General features: G+C 39.6%; 1 protein-coding gene across 2 annotated transcripts in view; it reads left to right on the top strand.

Annotated features, from left to right (window-relative positions):
* MBOAT2 (membrane bound O-acyltransferase domain containing 2) overlaps nucleotides 1-12,956 on the top strand; it is a 171,404-nt gene that overhangs the window by 28,669 nt on the left and 129,779 nt on the right. For both annotated transcript variants that reach the window (XM_034766471.1, XM_034766470.1), the window contains exon 2: nucleotides 4,353-4,498. In XM_034766471.1, the coding sequence (XP_034622362.1) occupies nucleotides 4,353-4,498 (146 nt within the window). The remainder of the gene's footprint in view (nucleotides 1-4,352; nucleotides 4,499-12,956) is intronic.

The following is a 12,956-nucleotide window of genomic DNA, read 5'->3' as shown; positions in this document are numbered from 1 at the left end:
GGATCAGATAAAAGACTCCAGTTGGGGGCCATCTCTGCACAGGATCAGCCATTTCCAAGAGAGACCGATCTAGGAGCGAATGGGAAGCGAGGGAAAGGCTCTGCTGTGTGGTGGGGTGGCAGGGAGCAGCACGGATGCACGGCAAAGATTGCTAACTAGCACACACAGTGCTTTGCCATTTATTATTTCCTAAGTGCTGCAAGGGTGCATGGTGCTGTGCAGCCCCATTGAAATAGCAAGTCTCTACCCACAATTGTTTACAATCTAATGGCCCCAAGGACGGTGTACAAGGAAGCAGGGAGCTTCCCCCAGTTTCTTGCACCCGCATGCCACAAGCTGACTCCTCTCTGCTAATGCCTCCAGGAGTGCTAGCTGCTTATAAGCAGATAGGGAGAGGGCAGGATGAGGGTGGAGTCATGACCCCAACACCTCCTTCCCAATCAGTGAAGCTGGCCTGAAACAAAGGGGAGTGAACAATGCGGCTTCTCCAATGAAGATGCTTCTCCAGCGTGCATGTCTCTGTTGCAGCAATCAGAATTCCTCCCTTCGGCTCTGTTTAAGAGCCGAGCTGCCCGAACGCTACCAGCTTCGGGCAGCCCCCATGCCTCCGGACCCTGAGCCGCTGGCCGGGCACTTCCCCTCCCGGGCTCCGGGGGCGCAGGGTCCGGAGGCATGGGGGCTGCCCAAAGGCGGTAGCGCTTGGGCAGCTCGGCTCTTAAACAGAGCCGAAGAGTCAGGGGTAGGAGCACAGCAGCCACCTCCGGAGCCTGGGAGGGGAAGTGCCCGGCCGGCGGTATTTTTCCCGGACATGTTCGGCTTTTTGGAAATTCCCCCCGGACGGGGGTTTGATTACCAAAAAGCCGGACATGTCTGGGAAAAAACAGACATATGGTAACCCTACTTTAGGACATATACAGCTAAAAATGCTCACTGTGAACTTCTGAGTCATTTTGGGTAGCTTTTAAGGAATAAGTTCAACAATATAACATTGGTAACAGTCCTACAACTCTGCACTTGGAACTTCTGTTGACATCAGTAGGAGTGTTTGCATGTGGAATGGATGCAGGCTTTGGCTCTGCTGTTCCTGAGGAAAGGTATGAAATCCTACACTCTTACTATGCTGTTTTCTCAAATAAAAATATCTTGAGGTGGGGGTGGTATTTGTTTCAGTTCCATCACATTTGATATTAACCAGGATGAATGTTGGTGTTTTCATTTGTTGTAATTACTCAGTTTAGCTCTACTTTATAAAATACAACTCAAGTCCATATTATTTTTTTTCGATGACGCCATACAAGATTTCCTCCTTTTACAAGAACAAGAATTTTTGTTTTTTTGTTTCCAGACTTGCAAACTCATCCTGGGCTATGACAGTCAAGCTAGGTCTCTTGTTTCTCTTGCTTCATCACCAGTAATGAAGATGCTGCAGTCCAGATTATGGCCTTAATTGACACCCTGTGCAACATCATTGTCTTCATTTAGGGTTGTGCAGGTGTTGCTGATAACATAATCTAGGGCAGTGCGGGTTGCACAGGTGTATATGAGGACTTAATTTAAAAAGACTGATCCTGGCAATTTACTATCCCATAACTCCTAACTACCTTCTCTACTAACATAATGAAATAGAAAATGGCAGGGGAACACAATATCTGCAGGATAATGTTAATATGGTTTTATAAAGAACATAATATGGCAGTCAAGTTTGTGTGACTTTGTTCGGTTAAAAATTAATTGAAGGAAAGCAATAGATATAAAATTTGAATTTACAACATCCTAGCTATAATAAACTTTGCACTTACATAACAGTTCATCTGAAGGTCTGAGTGTGGCTTACAAGGGTGGGCATTGTCTACATTTGTAAAAATGGGGAATCTGTGATACAGATTAAATGAGGGTTATAGAGGAAGCTGATGGTATTCAATTTCTACCTGAAAAACTAATCCAAATTAATTTAATATATGCACGGTCATAGATTGAAAACTGGCTGAATGGCCATAAATACAGGGTCCTTACAAACTTTGTATTTTGTTGTCAGAGATGTTTAGTGTGGTATTCCAGGCATCCATGTTAGGCCTGTTTTTATGAAACATCTTTAATCTGTTTTATCTGGATTTATCTTGAGCCAACTAGATTTAATTCAAGCATCTTTCTGTGCCAGACTGCAAAAACTGAGCAAATCTCCATCTGGGTCTAGAGAAACGGAGATGTAGAACAAAGTGTCATCAAAAATACAGATGGCTTTGTAACTCACCCACTCTTATGTATTAATAATATTTGACATGTATATTGGTGCCAAGTAGCTTCAACCAGGTTAGTGGCACATTATACTATGTACTGTACAAACATATAGTACATGACAGTCCCTGCCCCAAAGAGCTTAGAGTCTAAAGACAGTGCAGGTGGAGGAAACAAAGATGTGGTGATGGGGAAGGGGGTGGACAGAGAGAACAGGGCAACAAAAATAATAGTATGTTTTAGCAAAAACTAGCTTTGACTATTGTGTGAAATTGGTAGCAGTAATCACTACTCACTGCTTTTCTGGCTGTTGTCAGATTGCACTTTTGAAATGAGTTTTATGGAGGTATTGAAGATGGATGTGGGGTTGGCTTCCCCTATTTAATGGGAGAATGCATGGAGGCACTTATGAGTGAAATAGACAAGCTGGTGATTGAGGCTGGCGCTGATGTTGGAGTGAAGGCTGGGTAGCTGTTGAAAAGTTAAAATGAAGTATTTTGAAGTAAGATAAGAGAATGGATAAATGTGGATCAGACTTTCTTTTGTTGGCTGATTGTTGAGAGGAGGGTGATGCACCTGAACCCTTCAGTACCACCCATGAGAGAAGCTTTGGGGCAATGAACAGATTCTCAATGCTGCCCTCTGTGGCTTCCCAGAAAGGAAAGAAATGAGCCAATCCAATGCTACCCTTTAATTTGCTGCCAGGTTACCATAGCATATGAACAAGACTTCCATGTTCAGTTGAGTCTCAGCTTTCTGGAAGACCTGAGGGTCTGCATGGATATTTGATCTGTGTATGTTACCAGGAGATTGTCTAGCAACAATACTAGAGCAGATTGAAAGGTGTTAAGGAAGTTTGAGGACTCTGGGTACACAGTTCCCAAAAAAGGAAGACTACAGAGTGTCAACAATAAGTGAAATGGCTTAACAGTTTCTCATGTCTGATGTTGATACCATGTTTTCTCGAAGGAAAGCACAATAATCTCTGCCAGTAAGAGCAGTGTATCAATGTAAACTTCAACCATTTTTATGAAAAGGAGGGGCGTGTATCCACATTTCAATTGCAGGTTGAAGCTACACAAACACCTACAGAACTAGTGAATAACTTGTGTGGAAATGTAAATAGAGAAGAGACCACAGTTCTCCCCAACCTGAAAGTGTTCATCTGCTATAAAAATAGATTTGGAATAATCGGATGAATAATCTGGTCTGCAAAATAGATGGAAAATTTGTGACCGTGAGAAACAGTCTATTCTGAGTAAAGAGAACTAGGTTTATCAGGCTGTCCATAGCCCATGTCTCTGTGATTGCTATGCTAGAGGAAGAGCACCACTTCATCACAGCCTTGGCATAAGACTTTGAAAACTCTTCATTCTACAATCAGTCTGACTCAGAATGTAACTTCTGTTTCCAGTGGTATAGCCGCCTTCCTAACCGTTTCACCCATAGCAGAATGGCAAGTCACCAGTATTATAAGTCAACTGGCCTGTGAGGACAGCAAAGTAAAAGGAGAGGGTTCTTTAGCAAGTCAAAGAACGTAAGAAAAACATAGTATCCAGCCATGCTGTTGATGTGAGGATCTGGCTGCACAACACCCTGTCTCTATTCAGCTCCAAAACTTCAACTGGTTCTTTTAGATCTGAGGACAGACCATCAAAGTAGGTTCTCTGCCCTATGGGAGAAAAGGTCAGTCTAGTCTCAGACTAAAGAAGGCAACATTCTAAAAATGATATCCCAATTCAAAAACAAAGTCGAGTTATCAGAAGTGGAAGAATGGCCTTTGTGGTTAAGGCACTGGTCTGGGATTTATGCTATTTTGGTTCAGTTTCTGGATCTGTCACAGACTTCCTCTGTAATCTTGATGAATCAGCCTTTCTGCCCCTTTTAATTTTCCATCTGTAAAATGGGTATAGACTTTCCTACCTGAGAAATGTGGTGTGAAGATTAATTCTTTAAAATTGTGAGATGCTTCAGTAATTCAGTGGTATAGAATATAGTACTTCGTTTTCAGAACGTTTGGTCCTATCATTAGTGGGTGAGTGTTGTTGGTAAGGTTTTTGATTTGGAAGCAAGGAAGTATATGATTATGTCGAATAACAGCTGTCTTTTCTCTGCAGGTTAACTTCGTAGTGTGCCAACTCTTTGCCTTGCTTGCAGCTATTTGGTTTCGAACATACCTTCATTCAAGCAAAACTAGCTCGTTTATAAGACATGTTGTTGCCACGCTTTTAGGCCTTTATCTTGCACTTTTTTGTTTTGGATGGTAAGTAACATTTTATCTTCTTTTTCAACCGTTTCATGTGTTTTGTTACATACATTTTGGTATTTAGTGCTGCTGAAGTTTATTACAGTTACATTTACTACTTTCTGTGTTCTCTTTTGGTTGTTGTACACAAATGTACTGAAAGAAACAAAGTAATATATGCTCCATCCAATGTAACTGAGATGGAAAGTACTCTAAATGCCATATTATTTAATTCTCTGAAGGTCTTTTCAAAGGATTGTATCTTGCAGCTGTTTTTGGGAGGAGAGAGGAAGAGCTAAAATAAAAACTAATTTTGTAACTTGTACAACTTGTGACAAATTTGTGTAACATACTGCTCTGAGTAGATTCATAGATTCATAGATTATAGGACTGGAAGGGACCTCGAGAGGTCATCGAGTCCAGTCCCCTGCCCGCATGGCAGGACCAAATACTGTCTAGACCATCCCTGATAGACATTTATCTAACCTACTCTTAAATATCTCCAGAGACGGAGATTCCACAACCTCCCTAGGCAGAAAGTAGGTGTGGCAGAAAGTAATTTTTTTTTATAGCTTCAATGGATAATTTCAGTGTCTATTTTTCCTGTTTTGATTGATTTAAATTTTCACAATTGCAGGAAATTATTTAATGACAGACATTGAGATTAAAAAAGTTAAAGCTCTATAACTGTTAAAACGCAAACTGTCAACATCACAGGTCAAAGTATACAAAATAAGTATTCTGAAATCAAACTCTAATAAATTCTCAAGCAGTATTTTTCTTACTTTGCTTGCGTGTAAATTTTGATTATCATTTATGGACATACTTTTGTGTGTGTGTGTGTATGTGTACAGTGAAATCAATATTTACCAACACTTATCAATAAAACTAGTACGTCCAAGCATAGCTATGAGTCTATACTAAATTAATCACATGCCTAGATACCACTCCTTAATCTCAAAATATCAATTAGCTTGCATTGTTTTTTGTTAAATACTGAATACAGATCTGAATACCATGGGAGAAGGGCGGTGAACAGAATTGTTGCTATAGAGTGTTTCTCTGGCACCAGGAAGGGCCTGGAAGGAAGTTGGACTCGGGCGAGTATCTTTTAAGATTAAGTTGTGACTGCTGTTAGAATATCTCAATATATGATATTCTATATAGGTTCTTCTGCCACACTCTTCACCGTTGTACATACTCAAGGTGTAATGGCCAGAACAGCAGTAGGGGCGATACAAGAAATGCATTTACTTTTATGTATGTAAATTACACTACAGACTGTATAATCTAGTTGTTTCGGTGCAGTGTGGTTCAGTACTTATCAGGCTAGTTCAGGATGAAATAAGAGGGAGTTGGCTTAATTGGTGTGTGGCACAACAGCTAGTCCAACTTTCTCTTGAGGCACTGGTATATAGGCTAAGGCATTTTCTTAATTGACTAAAATATTCTGGCAACGTTTTAAAAACATTAAGAAGATAGGATGAGCTAATGCCCCTCCCCCTTCTCTTTGCATAGTTCTTGAATTCTGAACTACAATTGTGGCCCCTATATTCAGTTTAGTCACACAGGTACCTAAACATCTGCTTGCTGCAGACATTGTTTATAGATTCAGGTCTGGAAGGTACCTCGAGAGGTGATCTAGTTCAGTCCCCTTCACTTAAAGCAGGGCCAAGTATTATCTAGACCACCCCTGAAATGCATTTGTCTAACCTGCTCTTAAAAATCTCCAGTGATGGAGATTCCACAACTGCCCTTGTTACCTGTGGTTCTTTCAACCCAAAGCTCTTGGTAGCTTTACTCTGTGGAAGGTGGTGTCAGGAAATAAATCAGTGGAGACATGGCTGTCCGACTGATAGATGATTGGCACAAACGGGACAATACAAGAGTGCTTTCACTTAAAGATATACTTAACTTAGTGTCAAGCACTTACACATGTCCGCAACAGGTTAATAAAACACCCTCAACCCCCAATAATTACTGAAGTTGGGTGTGGCTCTTGAGTGGCACAGCGGCAGCCTTCCGATGGCCAATCTTGTGTCTGCTGGTAAGACCCCCAAGATGTGTCCAGAAGAAGAGTCCCTGAAGAATCCAACTACTCCAAACTTTCTTCCCTTATTTATTCATTAGTATTATAACAACACGTCACTCAAATAAAACTTGTTAAGCAAGCAATTTCAAAGGTTAGGCAAGATAATTCCCTCTGATTATCAATTTGCCAGATGTGTTTTTGCAGCGTTTGCGTGCCTTGAGCCCCTGACAGACACATTCCTGAGGACACATATAGATAAGCTTCTTGTTTTTCTTAAACACATACCTCAGCAATTTCAACAGAGATGTTATCAGGAAGGACTCTGGGTCAAGCTGTCCTTTTTGTGGTAGTCCAAAACCCCTCCCTTCCTGAATCGGTCATGCTAAGGCTGCTGCATAGGCTCATTTATGGCCTGTTGGCTTGGTTAACGTTAGCAGTAAGCAGTAGTGGTCTTTGCACTTTACCTGTCCGCCAAGATCTCCCCATATATCCTCTGCAATCTATTCCGGTGCTTAACCACTCTGACAGGTTTTCCTAATGTCCAATCTAAACTGCCCTTGCTGAATTGAAGCCCATTGCTTCTTGTCCTCTCCTCAGAGGTTAATGAAAACAACTTTTCTCCTTCTCCTTGTAACAACCTTTTACGTACTTGAAAATTGTTATCATGTCCCCTGCCAATCTTCTCTTTTTCAGACTAAATAAACCCAATTTTTTCAATCTTTCCTCATAGGCCATGTTTTGTAGACCTTTAATCATTTCTGTGCTCTTCTCTGGACTTTCTCCAATTTGTCCACAAATGAAATGCGGCACCCAGAACAGTTCTCCAGTTGAGGCCTAATCAGTGCAGAGTAGAGCGGAAGAATTACTTCTTGTGTCTTGCTTACAATACTCCTGCTAATACATCCCAGAATGATGTGTGTGTTTTTTTTTTTTTTTTTGCAACAGTGTTATACTGTTGACTCATATTTAGCTTGTGATCCACTATGTCTCCCAGATTCCTTTCTGCAGTACTCCTTCCAAGGCAGTCATTTTCTGTTTTTTTTCATGTGTGTAACTGATTGTTCCTTCCTAAATGGAGGACTCTTCCAGATTGGCTGTGAACCACCGATAACTACTCTCTGGGAAAGGTTTTCCAACCAGTTATGCACCCACCTTATAGTAGCTCCATCTAGGTTGTATTTCCCTAATTTGTTTATGAGAAGGTCATGCAAGATAGTATCAAAAGCCTTACTAAAGTCAAGATATATCACATCTACTGTTTTTTCCCCCTATCCACAAGGCTTGTTACCCTGTCAAAGAAAGCTATCAGGTTGGTTTGACATGATTTGTTCTTGACAAATCCATGCTGACTGTTACTTATCACCTTATTATCTTCTAGGTATTTTTCAAATTGATTGCTTAATTATTTGCTCCATTATCTTTCTGGGTGCTGAAGTTAAGATGAGTGGTCTGTAATTCCCTGGATTGTCCTTATTCCTCTTTTTATAGGCACTATATTTGCCCTTTTCCAGTCCTCTGGAATTTCTCCCGTCTTCCATGACTTTTCAAAGATAATCACTCTGGTTCAATTATCTCCTCAATCAGCTCCTTGAGTATTCTAGGATGCATTTCATCAGGCCCTGGTGACTTGAAGACCTCTAACTTGTCCAAGAAATTTTTAACTTGTTCTTTCCCTATTTTAGCCTCTGATTCTACCTCATTTTCACTGGCATTCACTATATTAGACATCCAATTGCTAGTAACTTTTTTGGTGAAAACCAGAACAAAAAAGTCATTTAGCACTTTTGCCCTTTCCACATTTTCTGTTATTGTTTCCTCCCTGCCCCTATTGAGTTGTGAGCCTTGGAATTGACAGCCTGTCCTTGGTCTTCCTCTTGCTTCTAATGTATTTGTAGAATGTGTTTTTTGTTACCCTTTATGTCTCTAGCTAGTTTAATCTTGTTTTATGCCTTGGCCTTTCTAATTTTATCCCTACATACTTGTGTTGTTTGTTTATATTCATCCTTTGTAATTTGACCTAGTTTCTACTTTTTAAGACTCTAAAAAAAAAGAGTTTCAGCTCATTAAAGATCTTCTGGTTAAGCCTGCATGGTCTCTTGCCATATTTGCTATCTTTCCTACACAGTGGGATAGCTTGCTCTTGTGCCCTTAATAATGTCTCTTTGAAAAGCTGCCAACTCTCTTGAACTGTTTTTCCTCTAAGACTTGCTTCCCATGGAATCTTACCTAACAATTCCCTGAGTTTGCTAAAATCTGCCTTCTTGAAATCCATTATCTTTATTGGGCTGTTTTCCCTCCTACCATTCCTTAGAATTGTCAACTCTACCATTTCATGATCACTTTCACCTAAGGTGGCCTTCAGTTTTCAAATTCTCAGCCAGTTCCTCCCTATTTGCCAAAATCAAATCTAAAACAGTCTCTCCCCTAGTAGCATTCTCCAGCTTCTGAAATAAAAAAATGTCTCCAATACATTCCAAGAACTTGTTGGATAATCCGTGTCCTGCTCTGTTATTTTCCCAACAGATGTCTGGGTAGTTGAAGTTCACCACCACCACCAAGTCCTGTGCTTTGGAAGATTTTGTTAGTTGTTTAAAAAAAAGCCTTCTCCGCCTCTTCTTCCTGGTTGGGTGGTCTGTAGTAGACGCCTACCATGACATCACCCTTGTTTTTTACCCCTTTTATCCTTACCCAGAGACTTTCAACAAGTCTGTCTCCTATTTCCATCTCAACCAAACTCCAAGTGTATACATTTTTAATATATAAGGCAACGCCTCCTCCCTTTTTACGCTGCCTGTCCTTCCTTAGCAAGCTGTATCCTTCTATACCAATATTCCAGTAATGTGGATTATGCCGTACACTTAGGGTTGCTAACCCTCCAGGATTGTCCCGGAGTCTCCAGGAATTAAAGATTAATCTTTAATTAAAGATTATGTTGTTATGAAATCTCCAGGAATTTGTCCAACCAAAGTTGGCAACCCTACACTTACTCTCCCTTTATCAAATACGGTAAACATATAGTGCAGTGATACGGTATTTTTATAACAAAAAGATAATTCACACCTCTCCTTTGAGGAAAAGTTACAAGAGTATTTCAAAATAAATGAAAATATATTGTTCCTTCTAAATTTGGATTTCTGAAATTTACTGTTAGAAGACAGAAAACTGCACAATAAGTACAGAGCTTCATTGGCAATCAGGTGAGAAATGAAATAACATAAAAAATTAGGCAGTAATATCAGTCAAAATTCATCCAGACTGATGAATTAGGGTGTCATTGGTTTTGACTTGGCTTCACTGAGTGTGGTCCTAAGTAATTATCTCTTGCTTTAGAAAATAATAAATAATTTAAATAATTTGCAATCCGAAATGCTGGATATGAGGTTTGTCTTATGCATATTCTGATATTTTATTCATATTTAACTACTGGAAACTAACTTCATCTTTTTCCAAGGAAATAATTAAGCATGTTAGTTTACAAATTTCTGCTGCCTCTCATCTCAGCCAAAAACATCAGTCCTCTCTTAATTTAGGAGAAAAAAACAACTTTTTTTTCTGTCTTTGATCCTTTCTGTGAGTCCAAATAGTTTGGTATCATTCCTGCCTGCAGATGGAGACAGTACAGAAAATCTCTTTCGTTATGTCATCACCTATATACAGATTAGAGAGAACCTTAACCTATTATCTTCTACAGTGTTTAAAATTCAAAGACTCTCAAAAAGAAAAATTACATTTTAAAATGAATACAATTCCAGTACACTCAAATTTCACTTTAATAAAATCTACCAACCTCCTCTCCAGCTATTCAGTTGTCTGATTAGATGGCAGTTTATGGTCAATCCAGCTCCAGAGGGGAGTAATGCTTCTTTTTTCTGTCCTGAATCCCCAATTGCACTCACAGAAACTCCAAATGCAGGGAACAGTTTGGAATCTGCCATCCTCCAAGAATGTACTTGATTAATATTATAACCTGCTTGCCTCAAGTGAACTCCACAGAGTCTTAAATCACCTTTATTACACTGGCATGGTGATTTGGGGTACAAAGAAAGGTCATAGTGTCCTCTTTGAAAGTATTGAAGCACCCTTAGAGTGTACCTAGCACATAGCTAAAATGGGTTAATTAAAATATTTAGGTTTATAGTTTTCTATTCATTTGAATGCTATTGTAATTGAATTGCATATGACTCAAAGATCAATCACACTGCTAGTATTACTTTTCTGTTCTTATATAAAAGAATTAATACTTTTAGAGACTGAGTGTTAACATACTAATATGGATTGCAATTCCACCACAAGGCATGCTTTTTTACAATAAAGTATTTGTCGGGTTTCTTGAAGATACATAATCTTGTTCCTGATCTTTAGCTTTTGAGTTAAAAAAGAAAATATAGTTATGGAATTCATTGTAACTAATAAGGACTTGAAATAGAAAATAGTATTGATAATTTTAGATTTTTTTTAAAAGAAGTGCTTTTCCTTCTTAGTATTAATTGCCATAAAACGAGATGGATAAGTGGATAAAACATCTTTACAATATTCTTTTAAAATATTCAGTATAGCATTTCTTTCTTTAAAAAAAGTTGCAACAGTGTTACATCAAAGCCAATATGAATATTAACCTTCTTATATCTCTAATAGGCTAACTCCTGCTGATGCAAGGATCTTTTTGTAATAATGGAGATCCATGTGAATTGGACCTGCTTTTATATCAAAAAGGCCAAGCAGTTTTTGGAAGAAATGAATGCCCAAGATTTATAGGAAAACTTGCCTTATAAATGTCTGTGATAACTGAGCTGAAGGTGACTAGCAACAGCAGCTGATTTTTAGGCTGTATTTGTATGGGAAAGAAAATTTCCAAATAAATCAGTGGTATTTTAGCCATTTGATCTCTTTTGATTAAGATGGTCCCAAAATGAGAGAGTCTGCCTAATGAAGATCAAACACATTTTCCTCATAGATAATACTGTGACACGTTGACCCCCCTTCAGGGAGCCACCTGATGTACTGGGGTCCTACTGAGCCCGCCCTTTCCACCAGCCTGGGCTCCCTCACCCTGTCTTGCTGTGCCAGGCCCTTAAGCCTCCTCTAATACACACACACAGATGGGACCACATCCAGCTGCAAAAGGACACAGACACTGAGATCAGCTCTGTGTGGGAAGACTCAGCTTGGGGATTGCCCAGCATTCAAGTGCACCCCTCTCTGGAGTGCAAAATTGTATTGTCTTGCCCTGCACAGAAATCTGTACCGTGTAAGCTCATGAAAATCACGCCCTCCCTCAATGTGGAGGAAGATATGCACAGCTTTTTGCCCCCCCTCCCTGAGTTATGAATTGCACAAACTGATTGATAGAAAACAAAAACAAGTTTATTAACTACAAAGAACAGATTTTAAGTGATTATCAGGGATAGCAAACAGATCCAAGTAGATTACTGAGCAAATAAAGCAAACACATCAACTAAACTTAATGCACTACTGGCTACAAGTTGTAATTTCTCACCCTAAATGTCATTTTAAGCAGGTTCCGGAGATTCTTGAAAACAGACTTTTCTTGCTTGCAGCTTAGAATTCCAGATATTCCTTTCATGGGCCAGACACCTTCTAGCCTGGTTTCAGTTCTTCTCTTCCTGAGATCAGTCTTAGGCGTTTCTAGCAGTCAATTTGGTTGGCGCTTCATTAAAGAATCAACCCTGATTACCTAACTTCACTGCCTTAAAAAAGGTTTACATATGGTGGGAATCTTTTTGTGTCTCAGTGGGATTCTCCCTCCCTTCCCCCAGTGAAAAAATACTAGTAATCCAAGATGGAATCCAGTAACAGGTGATATGATCACATGTCCCTGCAGTGTCAAAGCAGCATCCCAGGAAACTTCTCAGGAAGGTGAGGGATTAGCATGTTCAAAGTCCTATCATTCTCCCTAATGGCCCATCCAGACCGATTGCATTCGTTCTGGTGGGTGTTCCCCAGATGTAAACACTTTTATAATTGATACATAGTTAATATTCCTAACTTCAGATGAAGAAATGATACATGCATAGTAAATCATAACCTTTCCAATGATATCTCACATGACCCATCTTGCATAAAATACATCTTAGTTATGCCATATTCATATCATAAACATATTTCTATGAAGAATATGGGGCATAGTGTCACAAATACTATTAAGAAAATAAACTTAAGAGGGAAATTTGTTACCAACTGCCTACTTCCCTGTTGAAAAATGACTTTCTACCACCACGTTATTTGTAAAAACAATGAGGAAAATGCACAGATAGTCAAAACTGTTTTAATCACTGAATCTTCACCAACTGATAGTAATTTGGTTGCCAGTATGAAATAACTTGCTGGCAGTGGCCTGGCCAGGGAATGATGAACTGTGGCCACTGGGAGCTGCGAGTGGCTGTACCTGTGGACGCTCAGGTAAACAAAGCGTCTTGCGGCCCA

The sequence above is a fragment of the Trachemys scripta genome, chromosome 3, assembly GCF_013100865.1.
Source record: "Trachemys scripta elegans isolate TJP31775 chromosome 3, CAS_Tse_1.0, whole genome shotgun sequence".
Taxonomy (NCBI): domain Eukaryota; kingdom Metazoa; phylum Chordata; order Testudines; family Emydidae; genus Trachemys; species Trachemys scripta.
Note: the sequence above shows the minus strand (reverse complement) of the source record. Positions and strands in the feature narration are given on the sequence as shown.